This window comes from Heterocephalus glaber, unplaced genomic scaffold (assembly GCF_053883595.1).
Source record: "Heterocephalus glaber isolate CG9 unplaced genomic scaffold, H.glaber_assembly_v1.0 deba00001504, whole genome shotgun sequence".
NCBI classification, from domain to species: domain Eukaryota; kingdom Metazoa; phylum Chordata; class Mammalia; order Rodentia; family Bathyergidae; genus Heterocephalus; species Heterocephalus glaber.
The window spans coordinates 44,264,430-44,287,054 of NW_028258324.1; the positions used below are offsets into that span (position 1 = coordinate 44,264,430).

At 35.7% G+C, this 22,625-nt stretch overlaps 2 protein-coding genes across 4 annotated transcripts in view; one reads left to right on the top strand and one right to left on the bottom strand.

Moving 5' to 3' along the window:
- Nucleotides 1–22,625, bottom strand: part of Wdr49 (WD repeat domain 49) — a 179,625-nt gene that overhangs the window by 81,802 nt on the left and 75,198 nt on the right. For both annotated transcript variants that reach the window (XM_087186476.1, XM_021253888.2), the window contains 3 exons: nucleotides 21,525–21,692; nucleotides 15,873–16,021; nucleotides 359–592 (listed from right to left, as the gene is read on the bottom strand). In XM_087186476.1, coding sequence (XP_087042602.1) covers nucleotides 359–592; nucleotides 15,873–16,021; nucleotides 21,525–21,692 — 551 coding nt within the window. The remainder of the gene's footprint in view (nucleotides 1–358; nucleotides 593–15,872; nucleotides 16,022–21,524; nucleotides 21,693–22,625) is intronic.
- LOC101714760 (DNA-dependent metalloprotease SPRTN-like) lies at nucleotides 17,260–21,527 on the top strand. Of its 2 annotated transcripts, XM_013066546.3 has the most exons (2): nucleotides 17,260–18,822; nucleotides 20,219–21,527. In XM_013066546.3, the coding sequence occupies exons 1-2, from the start codon at nucleotides 17,538–17,540 to the stop codon at nucleotides 20,395–20,397; spliced, it is 1,464 nt and encodes a 487-aa protein (XP_012922000.2). In that variant the 5' UTR covers nucleotides 17,260–17,537; the 3' UTR covers nucleotides 20,398–21,527. The 2 variants fall into 2 exon arrangements, with proteins under 2 accessions (XP_012922000.2, XP_087042603.1); XM_087186477.1 differs by having other exon boundaries at nucleotides 17,260–21,527.

Consider the following 22,625-nt stretch of genomic DNA (forward strand, 5'->3'; position numbering starts at 1 on the left):
GATGGTGTTCATAATAGGGAATTTTATAACCAGGTTCACTTGTATTTGGCTCAAGACCCAGACTAATGTTTAATAAAGATAAGCTCAGTTACATTATGTGTTGTGTTTGTTTTAGCTGGAATGTTGTAATTCCTCATAACTATCAGTGCTGCTGTAGTAACTGGCTGAAAATGAAATCCCTCTTTGAATCCACCTGAAAACACATTCTTGCAGAAAAGCATATGGCTATTGAATAGTTTTCTCTTCACTTTTGTTTTTTCTAGATTTGTCTTCAATTTTGTTTTAGAGTGAAATAAAGAAATGAGGCTCTGGACTTGTGGATGTCTTATATGAGTGACAGAATGGAAAGCATCATTACCTGCTTCAAGAGTGAATTGTAAAGAACACAAGTGACTGGTTTTGCATGGCTTTTCACTCTCTTGCTCGTTTCACTTTTCATTGCCAATAATGCTAGTTGGTTATTAAATGCGATGAAAAGCCGTCCGTGGGTTTCATCAAAGTGGAAGAGGCATGTGAAGTCTTGACTTCTGGGGAAAGAGCAAGCTATCCTCTGGATGGACAGTTGGTGATGAATATCCCAGAGTCTCAAAATCTAGATGAAAAAGTGATTAAATTGTATTAATATGTCAAAGAGAATTCTAATTTTTAGCCACTTTTTTTTCTAGCTCACTCTTGGCCCCAGGTAGACAATTGTTTTTTCCCCTTTGCTAAAATTGGTTCCTACTTCTGTCCTAGAACATAACATTTTTATGTTCGAGTTATCTACTTAAATACCTCCTAAATTTTAAACTCCTCCAGGAAAGAGATTGTGTTTTACCCCAGTCCTTGGAATAGGGCTTCACCTTTATTATGTGTTTCTAGTTGAAAAATGATGTTCTCAGATCCTGTGATTATGATTTTTTTTTTTTGCTTTACTGAGTATGTAACCCAGGGACTTCACATTGAGATCCATCCTTGTGCCCCTCTCCCTTATTTTTCTTTTATTTTTTTATTTTGGTACTGGGGATCAAACTTGGGTCCTTGTGCTTTCAAGGCAAGAGGCGGAACCACTGAGCTAAATCCCCGGCCCTCTCCCTTATTTTTCTGTTCTTATTTGAAACAGGTGAAACAGGGTCTCACCAAGTCACTAAATTGCCTAGGCTGGGCTTGAATTTATAATCCTCCCCCTCAGGTTCCCAGAGTGCTAGGATTATAGGCGGGCATCACCACATCTGACTAGATATGGCATCCTACCAAGCAAAAGTAATTTTTGCAAATGTTACTATATTAAGAATTTGAGGGCCGGGATTTAGCTCAGTGGTGCCACCGCCTGCCTCACAAGCACAGGATCCCAAGTTCGATCCCCGGTACCAAAATAAATAAATAAATTTTTTAAAAAAGAATTTGAGATGGCACAACTCTGCTGGATTATTTGAGTCCAGTATAATCAGAAGGGTCTTTAAATGTGGAAGAGAGGGCCAGAAAAGAAGGTCTGAGTGATACAATGTGAAAACTCTTCTTAGGTTTCTGGCTGAGAAAGTAGTGAAAGGCGGCCCTGATCCAAGAAAAATGGAAAAGGTGAGAAGTGGATTCTCCCCAGAGCCTCCATAAAGGAGCAGTCCTCCTACCAAAGCCTCCACAAGAGCTATGTCAGAACTCTAGCCCAGAGATCAGAGAATACTGTAAATCAGTGTTATTTCAAGCCTCTGCATTTGTTGTCATTTGTCACAGTACCAATGGAAAACTAATTCATTCTCTTCCATTCGCTCTCTCGCTCTCTCTCCATTTTTTTGGTGAAAAAAAAGAAATGCTATTGAATAAAATTGTACCGCAGGTATGAGGTTCTTACTAAAGTACAATCAAGATACATAAATGACATATATTTATCAATGGAGAGCAGAGGACAAACACTGAATCCTTGCTCAGAAGACAGGCTACTCTAAATCCAGCAGACATTAAATAATTGCTTTTGCTATTTTTTTCATTCCTTACAGCTCCTTTCATTCCAATGAGAGTGAGTCAAACTAAGTTTCCGGAGAAGAAAACAGGAGAGTAGCTTTGCAGGACAAGCACCTGGCCATCAGAAGGCAGACAGAAATCGTAGGCTAATGAGGAGAAAAAAGTCAAAGTGAAGACCATGAAAAACTGCTCCAAAATGGGTTAATGAGCAAACTCTAGGGTCAGACTTTTTGGGCTCTCTTCTGGGCTCTGTCCCTTACTAGTAAGGTGACAACCAGCAAGTTTCCTTTTCTCTCTGTTTTAATGCAGTACCTACCTCATCCAGTGCTATGAGAATTAAATAAGAGCCCGTCTAACAAGATGTAATAAATGTTAAATGATGCTCTTTATTATTAAATTTATTTTATTATTTTTATTGTAAAAACATTAATACCTAGAAGCCAAAAAATATTACTTCAAATAAAATAATCTATCCTACTAAATATGAGAATTATTTCTAAATTTCTAATAAAAGATAGTCTGTCTTGAAATGAGGGGTAATTACTTCATTATGCCAGCAACCTCATAGTTCTTAATCTACTTCAAATCAAATACTCATTTGGGAAAAAGTCTGTTAAAAAATAATTGTTCAATCTCCTACTTCTGATGCATATAATGCCCAATTGTATACCTTCTTTGGCTACACAGGACACATCACATATAGCTCACTCACATATGAGCAGGTCTTGGGAATTAACGGAATAGGAATTTCTAATAATAGCAATTATTAAATATGGTAAGCCAAAGATATTCTTTTCTACCTTTTGATTCTATCCTACCTCCTACCTCCTTTTCCCTATCCACATAACTTTCCTCTTAAGGCCCTTAACTACAGTAAATGACCCCAGTTCCTTTGAGCATCTTAATATCAGTTTTCAGATCTTCCTCCCAGTTTATAGCCTCTTGATTCTTTTTCATTTTGCATTTATTTCTATTTTATCTCCAGGATAGAATAGTTACCCAGACCTTGCTTCCTTTTAAGTACTACAGTAGGGTATATCCATTATATAAACTCAAACAGCACAAGGCTTCTCTCTCTTCTAAATCCTGCTCTTTGGGGACAGCCTTCTTTAACTCTTCCTAGGTTATGGTTTTCTCCATAACACTAAATAATGTCATTATGTGTGTACTGTATATATTAATCATTTATAAAGCATGATAAAAAGCTACAATGAAAGTTGAAATTTTAAAAAATTTCTTATAATAAAAGATGCATTGCGATTAATACCCCTCAAAACTATCTCCCCTTACTTCAGACACACCTGATGTTCTTGCCATTTTTATGAGTGTCTTTAATTATGATGTTGTGGCTGCTTCCTTGTCTCAAATTAATTAAAAAATTTACCTTTTATTTTGACTTCAAGGAAGAGCAAAACTTGCATGGTGCTAGGGTGAGTGAGGTGGATGAGGACACACAGTAATGTTTTTACCAGCATACCTTTCCTTTAGGTAGCGTACAGAGAGGCCTATTTTTGATCATATTTAATAAAGATACTCACAAAAGGGGACTTCCAGAATTGCTTCAGAAAGTGGCAAGCATAGTGGGATAAGTCAGTTCAAAGTGAGAGGGAGTATTTTGAGGAGGATTAATGGTAATATGTCATTTAACTGTAATAAGTTCTTTTATTTTAAATATTCACCATAGATTTTAATCACATCATGTATAAAATGACTGTCCTCTGAAAGAAAAGGACTTACATATATTCTTCTCCTTTTCACTTTTTATTTTCCCCAATCTAAGCATTTAAATTTTTAGTCCTATTGGTTACTATATTTTAAAATAATAAACATTAATTATTGCACCCATTAATATAGGACACTATCTGTGAGTGTTTTAAGGCGCTCAGTGACCTGTTTTAAGCAAGGCACCGAGGATTGAGCCAGTATTTAAAGCAGCACATTTTTGCTTCAACTGATTAACGCACTCCATTCACCTGCCTTGACATTTTGACCGAGCAAAACTATAGATCTTATCCCTGAGAACAATTAATCTAGCCAGATATCTACCACCTTGCCTCCGAAAATCTGATTCTTTGATCTAAGATTAGAAATTTTTCCAGTTTTCATTTAGAATTTCAAGGTGGCAATATCATTTGGAATCATATATATATATATACACGTATATACATATATACGTATATATATATATGTTTGGAGTCATATATATATATATATATATATTGTTGTTGTTGTTGTTTGTTTTGTTTTGTTTTTGTACGGGAGATTGAACTCGGACCTTGCGCTTGCGAGGCAGGTGGCAGAACCACTGAGCTGAATCCCCAGCCCATAAATATATTTTTTTTTAAATGGGTTTTCTTGACAAGAATTTTTGTCTGTGTATCTTTTCTGGAGAATAAACCCCAAGCTTCTCCACTGAGTTACATCCCCAAATCTTTTTATTTTCTTTTATTTTGAAACAAGGTCTCACACTGAGTTGCTAACTTCCCCAAGATAGACTTGAACTTCCAATTGTCCTACAGCAGTTCCAAAGTTCTCTTGAAGAACGAGCTCTGGTTGTTTTGTTTTGCTAATTTTTAAAAATTTTAAATGTTCTAGCAGCTCTCCTAGGAATGTTATTATCAAATACGTAAGTCCTATAGAAACTAATGCTAGCAAATATATTTTAATATTTGTAGGTATAAACAGAATTGATAAACAATTATTTTGAGTATTACAGCCACAAGATTAGACACATCTAATAATTCTTAAATATTCATATTACTAACAATGGTCATGTTCTTATTATTCAAAATCTTGTCTTGTTTAATATGGATCCCCTTCTCAGAAATAGAAACTAATTTCATGCCAGGATAAACATCTGGAGTATAGCTGAATATAAATTAACAAAAATTCAAGTATTTTAATGGACTACAATTTTCCCAGAATCATCTTCCATTTTGTTGTTCAAATAATTTAAATTGATTTTACTGTTTTACTGGCATTTAGTAACATAAATTAAATTACAAATTAAAATGGTATGGCCTATGAGTTCTCTGGTCTACAATAGGTTACTTATGATTAGTAACTAAATCTAGAAAAATTTTATTGGACTGTATATATTCATTACTTTTCTTAAAACTAATTTTTATTGCTATTCTTCTGGGAAAATTTATGCTCTCTCAAGTTAATAATTTCAATTTGCCTGCTCTAGTTTTTATCTCTGCTAAGGAACAGTTGTGCTGATGTACTGCTATCAATGGATAAAATCATGTTCTAGCATGCTGCTAGAATTATGTGACCTCCCATACATTTTCAATTTTCACTTTACTACCATATTCTCTTGCAACTTCTCTTAAACTTGACATGAGGAATGCCTATAGTGCTTTAGAAATCATCTATGCTTGGGCCCTTTGCCTAAGCCATTTAAATCAGAATCTGTAAGGATGAGTGTCAGACATTAATATTTTTAAATTCTCAGGTCTCTCCTTTGTATTAAATATATCTTAACTGTCCTCTTTGGTTGTAAGATCAGAGTTAATATCCTTGAACAAAAAAACTTTTGTCAGTTTAATTATGAATATAATATAGCTTAGGTTTAAATCAAATAACTATACTCCTCTTTTGTAACCAGTCCATATCCTTTTAAACACAAAAAGAGTTTGTATGAATTCAATTTTATTAAGCAAGTCCTTTGACAAACTGTCACGTAAATATCTGACAATCCAGGGCTCTATCTTTTATATTCCAGTTAAGTTCTACAGAGAATTAGGTCACATATTTAGAAAGAAGTATGCATATTTAACATCAAGTTTCATTTCAAATGTTTTAGAGTGTTTCCTCAACTCACATTGGAAAAAAATAGGTAGGCTGAAAATTTTTTAAGCTTAAAAATTACAATTGATGTTTATTTTAATATTTAGATCTTTAATTCATTTTGATCTTAGTTCAGTGCATGGTGAGACATATAGGTCTAGTTTTAGTCTTTGGCAAGTTGAAACCTAATTTTTATTCCACCATTTATTAAAGAGGCAATCTTTCCTCCAGTGAGGAAAAGATTTCGTTTGGCTCTTTGTCAAAGATGAGGTGGCTGAGTATGTCTGGAGCTGTTCCCAGCTGGAGGAGAGGTTAGGTAGAACTCTTGAAGACATTGGCCTACGAAAAGATTTCATGAACAAAACCTCAGTTTCCCATGAACTAGCACAAATAATCAATAAGTGGGATCTCATCTTATTAAAAAGGTTCTGCACAGCAAGAGAAACCACCAAGAGCATGAAGAGACAATCTACATTGCGGGAAAACATTTTTACCAGCTGTTCCTCAAACAAAGGTCAACTATCTAGAATATATAAAGAACTTTAAAAAAATCAGACCTCTCAAATTTAAAGACCCAATCCAAAAATGGACATCTGAAATAGACATTTCTCAGACAAAGAAGTAGAAATAACAAATAAACATATAAAAAAATGTTCAACATCACTGGTAATTCAAGAGATCCAAATGAAAACAATGCTGAGATTCCACCTCATCCCAGAAAGAATGGCTGCTATCAAGAAATCAACCTGCCGGGGATTTAGCTCAGTGGTTCCAGCTCCTGCCTCACAAGCGCAAGGTCCCGAGTTCGATCCCTGGTACCAAAAAAAGAAAAAAGAAAAAGAAATCAACCAATAACAAATGCTGCTGGGGTTGTGCGGAAAAAGGAACACTTCACTGCTGGTGAGAGTGTAGACTGGTGCAACCACTGTGGAAATCACTATGGAGACACCTCAAAGAAGTAGCAGTAGAGCTCCCATTTGATCCAGCTAGTCCCCTGCTGGGTATCTTCCCCAAAGAATTAAAAGAATCATACCACAGTGATATATGTGTGCCCATGTTCATAGCAGCACAGTTTGTAATAGCTAAAACTTGGAAAGATCCCAATTGCCAATCAACTGGAGACTTGATAAAGAAAATATATTTTTTTATAAAACAGAGTACTACTCAGCCACAAAGAATGAAAAACTAGAGACATTTATTGCTAAATGGATGCACACTAGACCCATACTCTTAAGTGAAATAAATAGGACACACATATATAAATACCAAATAGTTTCTCTGGTATGAGAAACTGAAAGTGTAACTAAGGATCAAAATGTATAATAGATAATGTGAAATAGGAAGAAAAAGGGGCAAAGGGGAAGGGGAAGTGGGAGCAGTAGGGGAAAGGAAAGAAGGGAAAGGAATAAATATGAGAAAAGGAAAAAACGGAAACAAAGTCTTTGTAAATAAGGAGGGGTGGAGGGCAGGGGAATGGGGTAAAAATAAGAACCAAGATATATCATGTAAAGGTACAAATTTCCAATGATGAATGTCAGCATATTGTATACATTAAATCTACCTATAAACTTAATGAATTTTTAAAAAATACAGTTGAATAATTGGTTCACTTTAATTTAAGTTCCACAAATTTTCATTACTGTGTGCTGTGTCTGCTTATATCTTGGTACCTGAGAACCTGTAATTCTGTCCCAACTCAGATTTACCAAGTCAAGTCATTGAAAAGGCCTATTCTGGGGTTCTCTATTTTATCTCCATTTTTATACTAGCAGATATAACTACTTAAACTTTAGATTTTTTATATGGTGATAACATATTTTTCTGTATAATCTTCATCTTTAAATTTTTATCCTTTTAATAATGTGGGATTGTAAGCAAATGCTGTCTGTTCATATACACAAGGACTAGGAACCAGTGTATTTAGATTACAGACATATGGTTCCTATCTTATTCCTGATCAGAAGTCTCATGGATATCTCTGTGATTTTACCTGTCCATTTCCTCACCTTCGGTGCCAGCTCTGAAATACTGTCAATTCTAGCTAGAATATACTAAAATTGCTCGTCCTTTATCTAGACATTCTAAAATAATAACAATTCAAAACTGCAAGAAGTTGTAAGAATTGAATTTGAAGATATAGGACATCATGTTTGCAGTCCAGTTTTGCCAAAAAATTCTCTGCTCCCTGCCAGAGATAGACAGAATCACTATTATTCACATAAATATAGTAAAACTATAAGAAGTAAATATTTTTTCTTTTGTTCTGTAAATATGACATTTATCGATGGGTAACTTGATGGATAAGTAAGTCTATGGATGGATAGAGAATATGATTTCAGTGCACTGTTAAAAATTTGATCAGCATTATTTACATACTGGCAATGTGTCAAGTTTAATTCAAAACAAGCAAAACCATTAATAATTTCCTAATGATGACATAAAGGTACAGAAAAAGCAGACTAAAGACTCAACTGAGCCTATTGAAAAGGATTTGTTTGGTTTCATAAAGCCTTTATTACTAATTTTTGGCATTCTGTGAAAGATGAATATAAAATGACAATAAGATAAGAGAGAGAGTGACCTGGGTGTGCGTCTGAAAGGCTAGCAGATACTGAATGCAGCAGTGCAGCAGCCCCACTCCCCAGGAGTAACACTCTGAAATGAGTCGCTTTCTTGCAGATAATAGAGAAACAGGAACCAAGGGCATTGGGTTTCCTGAATACACTTTTATGTCTTAACAAGTCTGTTTATTCAGAATTTAAGCCTTTTTCTAATCCACAAAATCATAATCAGTAAATGCTTAAAAAAAATTTATCAAAATGTATACTGTGCTAGCAAGATTTTTCTCCTGAATCAGCTAATGTTTTTATATTAAAGTCATATAACAGTTCTTCCTTGAAGAAAAAATTGTACTATATTTTTTCTCCAGGGATGAAATTAAATTTAAAATATTAACCTGAAAAATTCAAATATTTCTCCCTGTTATTCATCTTTAAATGTTACCTTCTCTATTTTACTAATTCTTTTCAACAGAAATGAGAGAAGATATACAGCACTAAGACTTGGATGTTATTTTGTGTCTATTTTGTGTTTTCTATCACTGACTGAAAAAAGGAAAATTTTTCCTAATACTATGACTTTTTCCTCAAAACTATTGATTTCATCTGTGCAAATCTGTCAATAAATTTAACTAACACCAACATTTTATTCAGGCTCTTTGTTTTTTGAGAACAAAAGTTCATTTAAAGAGTTTCAGTTAAATTGATTTTCTGCCATTGTTATTATTCACATAACACTGAAAATCATACAATTTTTCCTGGTCTTGAAAAATTATCTTCTAATTTTACTTTTCAGAGTCATAGTTCCTCTTTTCATTTTCAAAGTTAATTTAAACTGAAATATTAGTTTGTAATTTCTTTTTACTCAATATTTATACTAACCACAGTTTTAAAGAAATAAGTCAAAAGAGCTAGAACTAGGAACTCTGATTCCATTATCATTGAAACCTAGGTTTATGAAAGGGGCCTTCCTGCTTCAAAGAAACACAGCTCTGAATAAAACATAATTTCTGCTACCTTTCAGGCCTTCGGGGTATGGGGGCAATCTTCATGAGTTCAAAAGAAGAAAAAGAGGAAAAGAAATTTAAAATGGGGACAGGGGGCAGGTGGCAGTGGGCAGTGGGCATAAATGAAGAGACTTCAATCAGGAGCCTGAGCCATGATCGAGGTGGCAAGGAATGGGCCCTGAAGCAAGACTATGGGCCTGGACAGCTAAGTAGAGGGGGCAACCTCAGGCAGCAGTGCTTCACACTCCCACTATGGAGAAACAAACACACATCTTAGAAACACATCTTTGAAGGAAAGCATCTAAATTAGTTCTTCAAAATGTCCATGGATTAACACCTGTAAAAAAATCAGATAATAATGAAAAGATAACCAAACATAAAAGGAAACAAATCACTATGAAGGAAAATTGCCAGTGCAAATATCAGATTTAGATTACCAAAGACTCCAGATATTGGAATTATTAGACAAAATATGAAGTAGTTAAATATGAAGTTAAAGATCTAAAAGTCAGAATTCACAAGTGAATAAGCAACAAGAGAATACCCAAAATTATCAAGAAATTAAAAATATTTTTAGAAAAATATTTATTAAAATTAAAAGCTCAATTAAAAATTTAATAAAATAGTTATTGAAATTAAAGGTATGGTTTATAGGAAATGCGGACACATTCTCTTCAGAAACACCCTCCTAAAAGTTAAGACTTGATAAGAATGTCCCTTAATACATAGACAAAAACCTGAACAAGAAGTAGGAAAGAAGTCAATATATACTTTTTCTAGAATGATACTAAAAGAATGAGTAGATTAAGAAAGCCAACATATGCTTTCTTAATATTTTAAAGATGTCAGACTTCCCCAAACTTAATGGCATTCCAATTTGAATAGCAACAGAATTTTTCATCGCGTATGAATCGTGGTCACAAAATTTATATGGAAGTATAAAATGTCAAAGCATTGTTAAAATTGGAAAAGAACAACACTAAGTAGGAGTTGCCCTAACCAGTATCAAAATATACAATAAAGCTGTGATGATTAAGCAGTGGTACATTAGTGCAGGGTAAAAAAACTAGATCAATGGAAAGAGTAAAGTATACAAAAAGAAACTCAGGTACATATGGTAACTCAGATGATGAAAACAGTAACACTTCAAGCCAGTAGGAAAATTGATTAATCAAACAATAATCCTAGGTATACATTTATAAAAAAAACTTTTCACAAAAATAAACTACAATGTCAAAAGCAAAAACAAATCAACAAAGTAAAAAACATTAACAGAAATAAAAGGTAGATTTTTTTATAGATAAGAGGTATGGAAGGCCTTGCTAAGGTAGATACAAAATCCAAAGCCGTAAAGAGAACCATTTCTAAGACTCAATTTCATACAGATTTAAAACTTTTGGATGCGTAGAACAATGTAAAGTTTAAAAATGCGTGCTTGAAAGAGGTAAAATATTGTTTTTTGTAGCACATATAATAAGCAAGAACTAATCAAAATTTTTTCATCCACTATAAAGAAAGAAGATAGTCAAGCCTGTTGAAAAATAAGATAAAAGCCATGATCATTTAATACAGAAAAACTCAACATATATAAAAGAACAATAAATATTGGAAAAAGAAACTCACCCTAATTTTTGTTTATCAACTTCACAAACAAAAAATGAGCACAGTAGTGGTTTCTAAGTACATGGGTATCAGGACTTTTTATAGACTTCTGATAAGTAGGCCAGTAAGTACAATATTTTTGCATTGAAATGGCAATATTTATGTAAAATCTTTTTTAAAAGTACATTTCTTGGGGCTGGGGATTCAGCTCAGTAGTTCCGGTGCCTGCCTCGAAAGCATAAGGACCTGAGTTCGATCCCCAGTACCAAAACAAAAGTACATTTCTATTGATTCAATAACATTACTTCTAGGAATTTATCACAAGAAATTAATATAAAATCTTAAAGATACATGTGTATGTCTGTATATCATGACTAATAAATGTAAAAAATTAAACAATATCTTTTCTAATCAATAGATGATCAAATAACTAAATCACAGTGATCCATACCATAAAATACTATGTAGTTTTTTAAAAAAAGGTCTATGTATACCCACATAAAATGTTCTCTAAGAAATGTTGTTTATGGAAAAATAATTGCAGAAAAATAAATTTCATATAATACCATTTACAAACAACTAAAACATACCACACTGTGTATGTACACACCCATAGGGTTTTACCTAAAACACACTATAGCCAAGCGTGATGCTGCAAGCCTATAATCCCAGCACTCTTGGAAGCTGAGAATTACAAGTTCAAGCCCAGCCTGAGCAATTTAGTGCCTTAGCAAGTTCTTGCCTCAAAATAAAAGAGAAAAAAGAAAAGGCCTGGACATGTAGCTCAGTGTGAAGCCCTTGGGTTCAATCCCTACTATCACACACACACACACACACACACACACACACTCACATGCAGGCATGCAAAACCAGAATAATGTACTAAGTATAAATCAGCACAGTATGGGAAGACACAAAGCAAGTGTTAATAATGGTTATTTCTTGGGAGAGAAATTGACTTAAGGGGAAATAAAAAGGAGTAATATTTGTGCACTACATATCTTTTCATCATTCATAATTTTTAAGGAAAGAAATTAATACATTTACTTACTCATTTCAGAAAAAATGAAAAGACTCAGCTTCTGGATTTTTTAGATGGGAGATGAAGTTAGGGGAAGTACAGAGGAAAGATTAAACAAGAAAAATGGATACGATATAATCAGCACAAAAGTCAGTATTTTCCTTGCCAACCATAGGTCTACAGTAGATTTTCCAGGCTCTGGAAAAGTTTAAACCTCCAACAAAGGATTAAGTTATAAATTAAGCTGATTCTGGTGGCCAAATCAGGATTAGTATCCCAGGAGAGAACAGTGAGGAGCAATAGAAAAGCTGAATTCCTCTTCTTAGTTGGAATGTTAGCCACCAGCAGTGAGATTTCTTCTAGGCCTTGAAAATCCTTTTAGTCCCTTGGTGGTTCTTCCTCCAAATGACAAAATTAGTGGCTGCCAGCAGGGTCTGACCACGTGTGGCTGCCATGTTAAGAGAAACAATTTAGGAGTCCAAAGCAAAGTGCAATTGGACTATTATTTAGTATAATACCAAACTCTGTGGGAGTAACATTGTTTAATCATTACTGAGAAGTGATAAAAGAACAATCTTCCAAACAGAACCAAAGTAGCAGATCATTTTTGAAAGAAATTATTTAGATCTAAATTTCTCTAGTCTGAAAATCTTCTAATTTAGCAACTCATTGACCAAAACATGATTTACTCAGAGCCTCTTTGAAAAAAGAATGCTTTCTCAAATGCCTTTTTAAAATTTTCCCTGTCCCCTAACTTAACTCTAGGTCTATAAAATAGCCAAAAGAATTTTATTGCAAAACAGAGGTTTAATCCGGTACAGAAAGCCCTGTTGTTTGCTATAAAGACATAAGGATCGGGATTACTGTGCATTTATCCAAATGAAATGGATTTAGACTAATGTGAATGATAGCATGACAAGGTTTATTATGATGTAATGGTTGAGAAGTCAAAGCAAAAATCAAAGGGCAAAATTGCTTTTGAAAGAGGCCAGGTGGTCTTAACATTGAAGACAGCTGTACATGATCAATTCTGACAGTAAGGACAATTTATCACTTGCTTTAAAAGTTATAATATATGTTGAAGAACTCTGTAGTATTAAAATTTATGCTATTTGTCTCATCTATATGATAAAATTTCATTCAATTAACTATGTATTGAGGCCCTTGTATGTATATGGCATAACCCAAGAAAGATATAGTGCCTAGCTTCCTATTTCCTCCATCATATTCAGCATGAGTTTAACATAGTGATATTTGCTAGATCCTGGGAAACATATAATTTTTCCCTTCGATCAATTAAAGTATATAAAAGGTACAATGTCCATGTACAAAGCTATAGTACAGAGACCCCTAGCCTGTTTTAGTGCCAGGGATCAGTTTCAAAGAAGACAATTTTTCCATGGGAGAAGGGTGGGAATGGGGTGTGGGGTGGTTTGGGGATTAGATTCTCATCAAGAGTTTAGCAATCACAGAAAGGTCTGCTCCCCTATGAAGCTCTAATAACACTGATGATGTGACAGGAGGCGGGGCTCAGGTGGTAAGGGCAGTGATGGAGCGTGCAGGTTGTAAACGCAGATGAAACTTCCCAGCTGTAAGCTGCTCACCTCCTGCTGTGTGGCCAGGGTCCTCACAGGCCACAGAAGGATATCAGTTTCTGACCCAGGGGTGGGAACCCCTGCTCTAGTAAACAAGTCAGATGGTGCTAAATTCAATTATGGAAGTCAACTTTGCTAAACCATCTCAAAAAATAGAATTAAATCTTACATAAGAGAGGGACATCATAAGTGCTTTCATTCTGAGTTTCTTTACTACTTTAGGTTCCTGATAATGTATCTTCACTTCAAGCTCTGAACAAATAACCATTGAATAAACATTACTAGGTACCAAGTATTATGATGGGTTTCGGGAGCAATGCTACATAATTTTAGGGAAAAATCATTTGTTTAGCTTAGTTCTCCTACCTACAGCCCAGCTATGGAATTCTGAGACATAATTCCCTTTTGGCCTCCGGTCACAGCTGAGACCTCAATGATCCAGGGAAGCTGTGATTCTCCAGGACAAGAAACATCCTGGGAGCTGAAAACATCCTGGGAGAAACAAACATCTACTCAGTTCCTCGTTGTTCTTGGATTGTTACATCTTGTTTACACGGATGTATTGAACTCTCTGCAAGTCATTTGTTTCTCCCAATGTACTAAATAAAAGGTGTGGTAAACTGGGAGCTTTCATCTTTGCTGCCCAGAGCAGCACTGATCAGACCCAAAGCTCAGCTGCTCCTCAGTCTGATTTTTCTGTCTCCTGCAATTCACCTTGTGCTGCCGTGGCTCGCAGGAGACTAGGACTCACTGCAGAAGTTCTAGTAACATCCCCTTTTCCTGTTCCCTACAGATAGATACCAAGAATATAAACTTAAAGAGATACTGAGCCTAGAAGCAAACTAATAATTTCAGTGCAGCATGGTATTTGCTTTAACGGAGGACACACGAGATCAGTGGGAGTACATAGAGAGAAACACCTAGGCCTGCATGAGAGACTCCAGTGTCTATAGGCTGGAGGATAAATAGTCCTCCATTGGTTAGTGAAAGAGAGAGAATTGAACAGCAGAAGAAAGAGCATATTGCTAGGCAATAAAATTGCATGGTTGAGAACAACCAATAGTTTGATACAGATCTAGAGTCTTAGGTGATAAAGAAGCAAAATCTGCTGCAAAGAAGGGGAGGACTTTGTGTTAAATTTAGATGAGAAACAGAAGAATTTTCAAACTAAACTAGTAAATGGAAGGCATATTAGAATCAAATCACTAAAAGTAAGGAGACAGGATATGAAAGCTTTGTGATGTCTTGAGGAAAGACAAGATTTTTATTAGAGCAGTGTCATCTAAGATGGAGAAGTGTGATTAATAGATATTTTGATGGTGGGATCCATAAGAATTGACCGTTAACTGGAGAAATATAAGGGAAACAAGATTTATATGATAGGTAATATAAAATAAGTAATTTGAGTAGGATTTGGAGTTGGCTGTGGTTAAGGAGCTGAAGATGCATTTTATATGGTTTTTACATATATTTGTAATATACATATGGCATTTTAGCAAAATACTGATTCACTGAAAAAGTCTCAAGAGGTTTTTTTCTAGTAAATTTATCAACTTTCTCTTCATAACCAAGTATCTTGAAATCTATCATATTTGAAGTGGAGCTTTAATTTAGACATTATGTAAATGGAAGTTTCACACAGGCACAAAAGACAAGATTTCTAGAGATTAAGAATTTGCCTAAGTGAATATATGTAGTAAAGTGCTCAAGATTCTTGGATTATCACACTTTAGTGCTGTATATTTTCCCACCCTATTTAACATATCCCATCAATGGTTTCAAGTATAGTGGTAAAATATCTGCTTAATGGGTACAAGGCACTTGGTTTTGTCCCCAGCACCCTAAAATACAAACGAAACATCATCAAATATTAATATAAAATGAACTAATATACTGAATTGAAATGTTCTTAATGTACTTACTACTCTTTATATTAATTTAAATCTCTTAATTTATCAAGTCTCTTTAATATCAAATCAACAATAGCTAATTGGATATTCCTATTCTCACTATCTTACCAAAACAATACCACTTCATTCCCATTTTCATTTTTTCCTATTAAATTAATGAGAACTTTGAAAACTCTTTAAGATGTTACATATTGAAAGTCCAGTACAAAGGACTAAATTCATGAGTATATGTTTTCAACAAGGTTTAAATAAATTACTTTGTCTAGTTGGTCAGGACTTTTGTTAAAGAACCATCCATCTTTTTTTTCTAAGTGCCAATTTTTAAAAACATAATAACTAGTATACGTTAAAATTTAAAATCCTTTCCAAGAGAAAATCAGGATCAGGTTAAATTTCAATAGGAACTGGTAAGCCAGATCAAAATAACTTAAATGCACAATATTACTTACTTTATCCATGGAGAAGCTGAAAAGTTGTTTTCTTTCCGCAAAGAATTGGACCGCTATTACACTGGCTGAGTGACCCCAAAGGACACCGACTGGTTTAGAAACAACATAAGGATTCCAAAGGCAAACTTTATTGTTAATGCCAGCAGTTGCTAATCAGATTTTAAAAAGAAAAAAATGTCTTAGTGGAATAAATAACCCACAGCATTTTTTTTTGAAATGAACTTGTCACATATGCATAAGGGGATAAATGTATTTTGATGAATGGTATCACTTGTCTTGAAGAAAAGAAAATCTTGCCCTTGCCCAACTAGACTACACCTATGCAGAATGAATTCAGCCAATAGTGATTGTTACAATGGAAGGCATAGGGAGAAAGGGATTTGCCAAGGGGAGAGAGATATGTATGATCTTAAAGAAAAAATATAACTAATAAATCACTGAATTAAGTGGTTCATAATTAAGTCCTTTTCAAATTGATTGATCAACTCCTCCAGTCCTCTCTAATAACTCTATAGTACTCTTTGAAAGTTTGTGTTGGCATATTTTGAGTCTATAGTGAAGGTATTTTTTTAATCATGACTACCAGATATTATTGTTGGAAATATTAGGGATTTAGCCTCTTAGATAATATCAATACTCTTAATATGAATGCTAACAATTGAATGAAGATTAATACAACCCATTCTGAGCCATGTATGTTCTCCATATCTACCCTTCAGTGATACCTCTACATTTCATTTTTTTAAAAGGATAACACACATTTATTTCTTTAAAATTCCAGGTGAGTTCTCAATATCAGTAACAAGTTCCATTTCCTGTACCTTCTATGGCTACATCCAGTTCCAATTGTCTAGTATAACATAGAGGGCACGGCATGTGAAATGTCTAAAACCTAAAATAACTTATCTCTAGCATGCCATACTTTTAAAGACAGAAGTACTTTTCTGTAATGATTGTTACTGAGTGTTTGCTAGTTAATCTTTTGTTAACCAGAACCACACATTCTATACGTATTCCAGTAAACTGAGGTTTATATTCATAATGACATGGCACCCAAGATAGAAAAATTTCCCTTTTCTTCAATTTCAAGAGACCTCAGCCATAAACACATCTCACCACCTTCTTGAAAATGTAAAATGAAATAGTACTTTTGATAAAAAATTTTATTTTCTAATTATTTAGAAAAAATTCTCGTTGATAATTTGTTTAGCCATCTGCCACAAATATTTGATGTATCCTAAGCTTAATTAAGAAAGTCACTTTCAAAAAAAGTTATTTCATTTATAATTTTTTAAATCTGCTTTATATAAAAGTATATGCATGACACTGCGCCTGCGCTAGACTTGAGCACGATTGTGACACCAGCGCAGAAACGGTAACGGACTAAGGCGCGTGAGCATCGCTGCGGAACTAGGAGCCGGCTGGGATCTGCGCCTAGCCGGAGCGTGACGTGGGGCGTGAGACTATCAGTGAGGAATAAAGGCGGTAGCCGGTTTTATGGGACTCTACTCGGCCACTGCCTGCGGTCGGCGTTGTGCTACTTTTAGCTGCGAAGACCCCGCATCCTAGTGCTGATGTTCCGGACGAGCCCGCGCTCGCCCTGAAGTGGGGCCGAGGTCTCTTGAAGCCGGTGTAGTCGAGGGTGTGAAGGGAACTGGCAGCGCGATGGATGAGGGCGCGATGGATGAGGACCCGATGGTCGCGCTGCGGGCGCAGGAAGAGTGGGATGCGAGGGCCGCCAAGCGCGCAGCGCGGGAGACCCTGTCGCTGGTGGACCCGTCCTGGGAACTGGTGGACCCCACCCCGAACCTGCAGGACCTATTCGTGCAGCTCAATGACAGCTTTTTCCGGGGCCGGCTGGAGGCCGTGGAGGTAAAGTGGAGCCTGCGCATGACGCTGTGTGCTGGGATTTGCAGCTATGAGGGCAGTGGCGGAATGTGTTCCATCCGTATCAGTGAACCCCTTTTAAAGTTCAGACCAAGAAAAGATCTTGTAGAGACTCTCTTGCATGAAATGATACATGCCTATTTATTTATCACTAATAATGATAAAGACCGGGAAGGACATGGTCCAGAGTTTTGTAAGCATATGCATCGAATCAATCGCCTGACTGGAGCCAATATTACGGTACACCGCACATTTCACAGTGAGGTGGAAGAGTACCGCCGACACTGGTGGCGCTGCAATGGGCCATGTCAGCACAAACCCCCATGTTACGGCTATGTGAAACGTGCCACCAACAGGGCACCCTCTGCACATGACTCCTGGTGGGCTGAGCACCAGAAAGCCTGTGGAGGCACTTACATAAAAATCAAGGAACCAGAAAATTACTCCAAAAAAGGAAAAGGAAAGACAAAGCAGCCTGTATCAACAGTGGAGAATAAAGACAAGCCCAATAGAAGTGAGGCTCGACCGCTAATCCCTTTCAGTGGCAAAGGGTATGTTCTGGAAGAGGTGAGGAATCCATCTTCATCTGGGAAAGCGATTGCCTCACGTGCCATCAATGAATCCCAAGATCTTTTAAGTCAGGACAATTCAGCAGGTGCTATAAGACCTGATTCTACCACCGAGGTGAAATTCAAACAGAATGGTTCAAGTGAAAATTCTCCTCATCAAGTCCCTCCTGTACACCAAAGTGTCCTAAGCACCTACTTTCCCAGAGTCTTGGTTGTCAACCTAAAGGCTTTCAGAAGTGTGAACGGATCCCAATTGAAAAATGGAACCATTGGTGACATCACTAAACACTCAGTCTCTTCTAGTTCTCGAAGGAAGGTTCCATCTTCTAAGACATCCCTGAGAAATCCCTCCCAAGTGATGGCCTCAGCATCTGTAACTGCATCCCAGTATGGACATGGGTCCAAAGACAAGTTCCCAGGCAAACGACCCAGGCTAGAAGACAAAAGCATTTTTGACACCTTTACGAAGAAAGAACAACTACAAAGTGATAGGAGTGAGCCAAATAGTAGTTCATACTTTACAGCTACAACTCGCTTACGCAGTCAGAGTCAGCTGGTCAGCTGTCCAGTGTGTCAGACTGACGTTGTGGAGTCACAGATTAATGAGCACCTAGACCAGTGCCTGGAAGATAGTGCCATCAGTGTTAGAAGCTGAAAAGTCTGAAAAATGAATCTCACCTGCTGCCTGTATTGTCTCACAAATAAATGGCCAGCTGGTAGAGAAGTTCTGGTTGACACTAAGTTTGAAGGTTAGGATCTAGTTCACACACCAGCACAAATGTTCTATTTTATTTATACATATGGGAGATTGTAGTTAACAGTATTTACTTCTCCAGCTGGGCATGGTGGCACTCCTATGGTCCCAACTACTCAGGAGGCTAAGATGGGAGTTTGAGATCAGCCTGAGCAACATAAGCCCCATTTTTTTTAAACAAAAAATTTTTTTACATGTCAGAGTGTTACATTCACTCTTGCCTTACTTGCACTGTAGGCCAGGGTTTATTCTGCATGGATAATTTTAAGTACTTTTATTTTTTCTTGCTCTTGAAGATCTTTACATGTATTAATCTTTTTATTTGTACAATTTCTATTAGGAATCTTGTCAAGTATTTGGTTAAGTTGAATATTTCTTTAAGTAATAGTATTAAAACATATTTCCCTGGACTGATGTCCATCTTCACAGTGTCAAACTTAGCGAAAACAATTTGGAGTGCAAAGTGGAGAAGTTCTTTTAGAGTATTCAAGGTTTTTGTCTTTCTAATTTTTCCCAAAAGCTTAGGAAATAAATTTTCTATATTTCAAAGAATTTTTTCTGTTTCACCCTTACTAGAGTTGGCAGCAGATTTTAGGTGAAAATAGATAAACAAAATAGTAAAAGAAGTAAATTTATTTTGGAGTATTACTAATGACAATAGCCATTATAATTCTGTAGGCCACATTCCACATCCAGTTTAATTTTCTACTTAGTACTATATTTAGCAAAATGAGTGGTTAAAGCTGAGTGCTGGCAAGTAACTGGTATGTGTAGCATAACAAAGTTGCCTAATTCATGGGAGTCAAAAATATCTGCCAAACAGTATTTCAAACCTTCAGCCAAAATTGAAAACCATTATAATAAAAGGAATACCATTTATGCACTTAAAAATTTATTCTTTTTGCAAATGCAATCGCTCATTTCTGTGTTCCAGCAAAGGGACAAAGATATTTGTATCCATTTACTTCTTGCCCATAGCTGTACTATTTGCCAGAACCTTAGTTGTTCAGTTGTCCTTTTTCTTTGTTGGAATATAATTTGTACATGGTAAGGTGCACAAGTCTGAGTAAAGTCAGAGTAAATTTGCATAGCATTTACCTGTGTAACTTAAAAATTAAAACCTTTGTCTTGCTCAGGGAGACTTCCCTGTGCTTGCCTTTTTCTGGCCAGTGCCCACCATGCTCACCGTCCCCAAGAGCACAACTATTTTCATCTGTTACCAAAGGTTAGTTTTAGCCTATTTTTCAAGCTTTATAAAGTATCTTTGTTGGTGTATGTAGCAGTTCATTTTCATTGCTCTGTAGTATTTGTGTGAATATAGAATGGTTTATCCATTGTAAGATTAATGATCGTTTAACTTGTTCTCAGTTCGGGGCTGTTAGAAATAATGCTGCTAAGAACATCCCCTAGTCCTGTTGGGAATACACACAGGTTGGCTTGCTGGGTCACAGGGTGTTTCTATGTAGCCTTAGTAAATACTGCTAGTTTACACTCATCCTAGCAGTGTGTGAGCATTTCCAGTTGTTCAGCATTCTTAACATTGTTTTTACCCTGTCTTAATTGGATGAAGTTTTGATATTAAAGCATAAAGTTAAAAAAAAATAGTATATAGATAAATGACTATTAAAATATGTGTTTTTTAAATATATACTGTTAACATTCATCAGTTTAACAAGTGCAATAAAGTATATTTTTAGTAAAACCAAAAAAAAAAGTATATGCATGTCACTTTACCATATAAACTACCAATCTCCTTCTAATATAGATGTGCTGTTCACATTAATAAAGTCACAAATATTAAACATATTTTACTTCTTGAACAGAACTGAACCTCATTTTTATAATGTTTGAACACATACCTATATGTGTATCAAATTATAACTTTCAGATTGTCTAGATATTTCAGTTAAATAACTATGTCTGAAATCCCTCATATTTCCCTTTACATCAAAAGGTCTCTAATAAACTAAAGTTAGGTTGATCTGCAAATGTTACAAAACAATCATTACAGATTGTACCCTGAAAAGTAATCGAATAACATTCTACATTTTGGAGTTCTCTAGTAGAGAGAGAGTGTTTAGCAGCAATGAAAATGATGTATTTGTTTGGGTGCAGCATTTGATGGTGTTAAGAAAATGGCAGAATGGCAGATGCTGTACAAACTGTCTTCTTTCTCTCTACATCATTTCACATCCCCCACCAATTCTAATAAAAAGACTTATTAAAGAGTTGGGTGCTTTGTTATATTTTCACCCCAATATTGTTCATATACACTACACATCATAATGCATCATTATCAGACATTCTCAGGCAATAAAATGTGAGCTGCTCAAGTTGGTCTCTCTGGCAATAAAGGAACAAGGTGGAGAAGCTCCATGCATACAAATGTGCATCCTAGACCATTTGAGAGCCCTCGTAGTTATCATGATTTATTTTACATACCAATTAAATTGAGCCGGGAGTGATAATCAAAAGCATGAATGCCCTGGGCAATGTTGAAGGATGTCATTTTAAGATGCTTTTTTGATTTCTCTCTCCAAGCCAGCACCACAGTATTTGTATTGTTGGTTGTACTAGAAATGATAGCGTCCAAAGATGCATTGTAATTAACTGAAAAAAAAATTAAACAGACAAAAAGAATTTTTCGTTGGTTTTTTCACAAGATATTACCAAAATAGAACTAAGTATACAATGTTAAAAATTAAACTCAGAAACACCTCATTCACCCCTTTCACACCTCCTACCAAAGAATTTACAGTGAGGAGTTACAGCAAATTGTGCTTTCAGATGTCTCTCTTACTCTAGGGATTCCTTAATTTTCTTATGAAACAAATGGCTGGAAAGAGTATTAAATTAATCATAATAATCATACAGGATTCTGGAAATGTAAAATGAATAATGGACCAAATTCCCATGTTCTTCCTCCTGGCCCTGGAACAGGCAAACAAGGTCTTACCAACCATCTGCTGCTCTCCAATGGCCCAGCTCAAATGAGAGCTTATTTGAATTTTTCCTGGTCTATAATGTTTGAGAGTAGAATAGATTCAACGACTCAATGCCTGCCAAGTTTCATAAACACAGCAAGAGGCTCAAGTCAAAATGGCTGTCCTTGTGCTCCCTGTGACCCAATACCAGATGTTACAGAGCAAAATCCCACTTCCCAAGCAAAGATAAAGGTCCTGTCCCCTGTTGTCACGAGGACCTTTCCATTCCTCTCAGACTCACAAACTCCAAAAGGCATGTAGCAATCAGAGCTGCTCTTCGACCAACATCAAAACACATGCCTTCCACAATTAGGTGGAAATTCTTTCTTGCACTTTTCTCAGAATGATTTGTGCCCAGTTTAGAAAGTGTTCTGATTTGACCTCAAGATCACATCCTTGACTCACACAAAGAAAGATTTTGTTACTTGGTATAGCTTAAAGAAAGCTGCTTTAAGAGAATGGCTCTTAGAAACATTTCCAATTTACTTCTTATGTAGAATCAAATGTGATAGTCTAGGAAGAAAATTCTCAATGGTACACTTCCTTTTCTGTACCAATT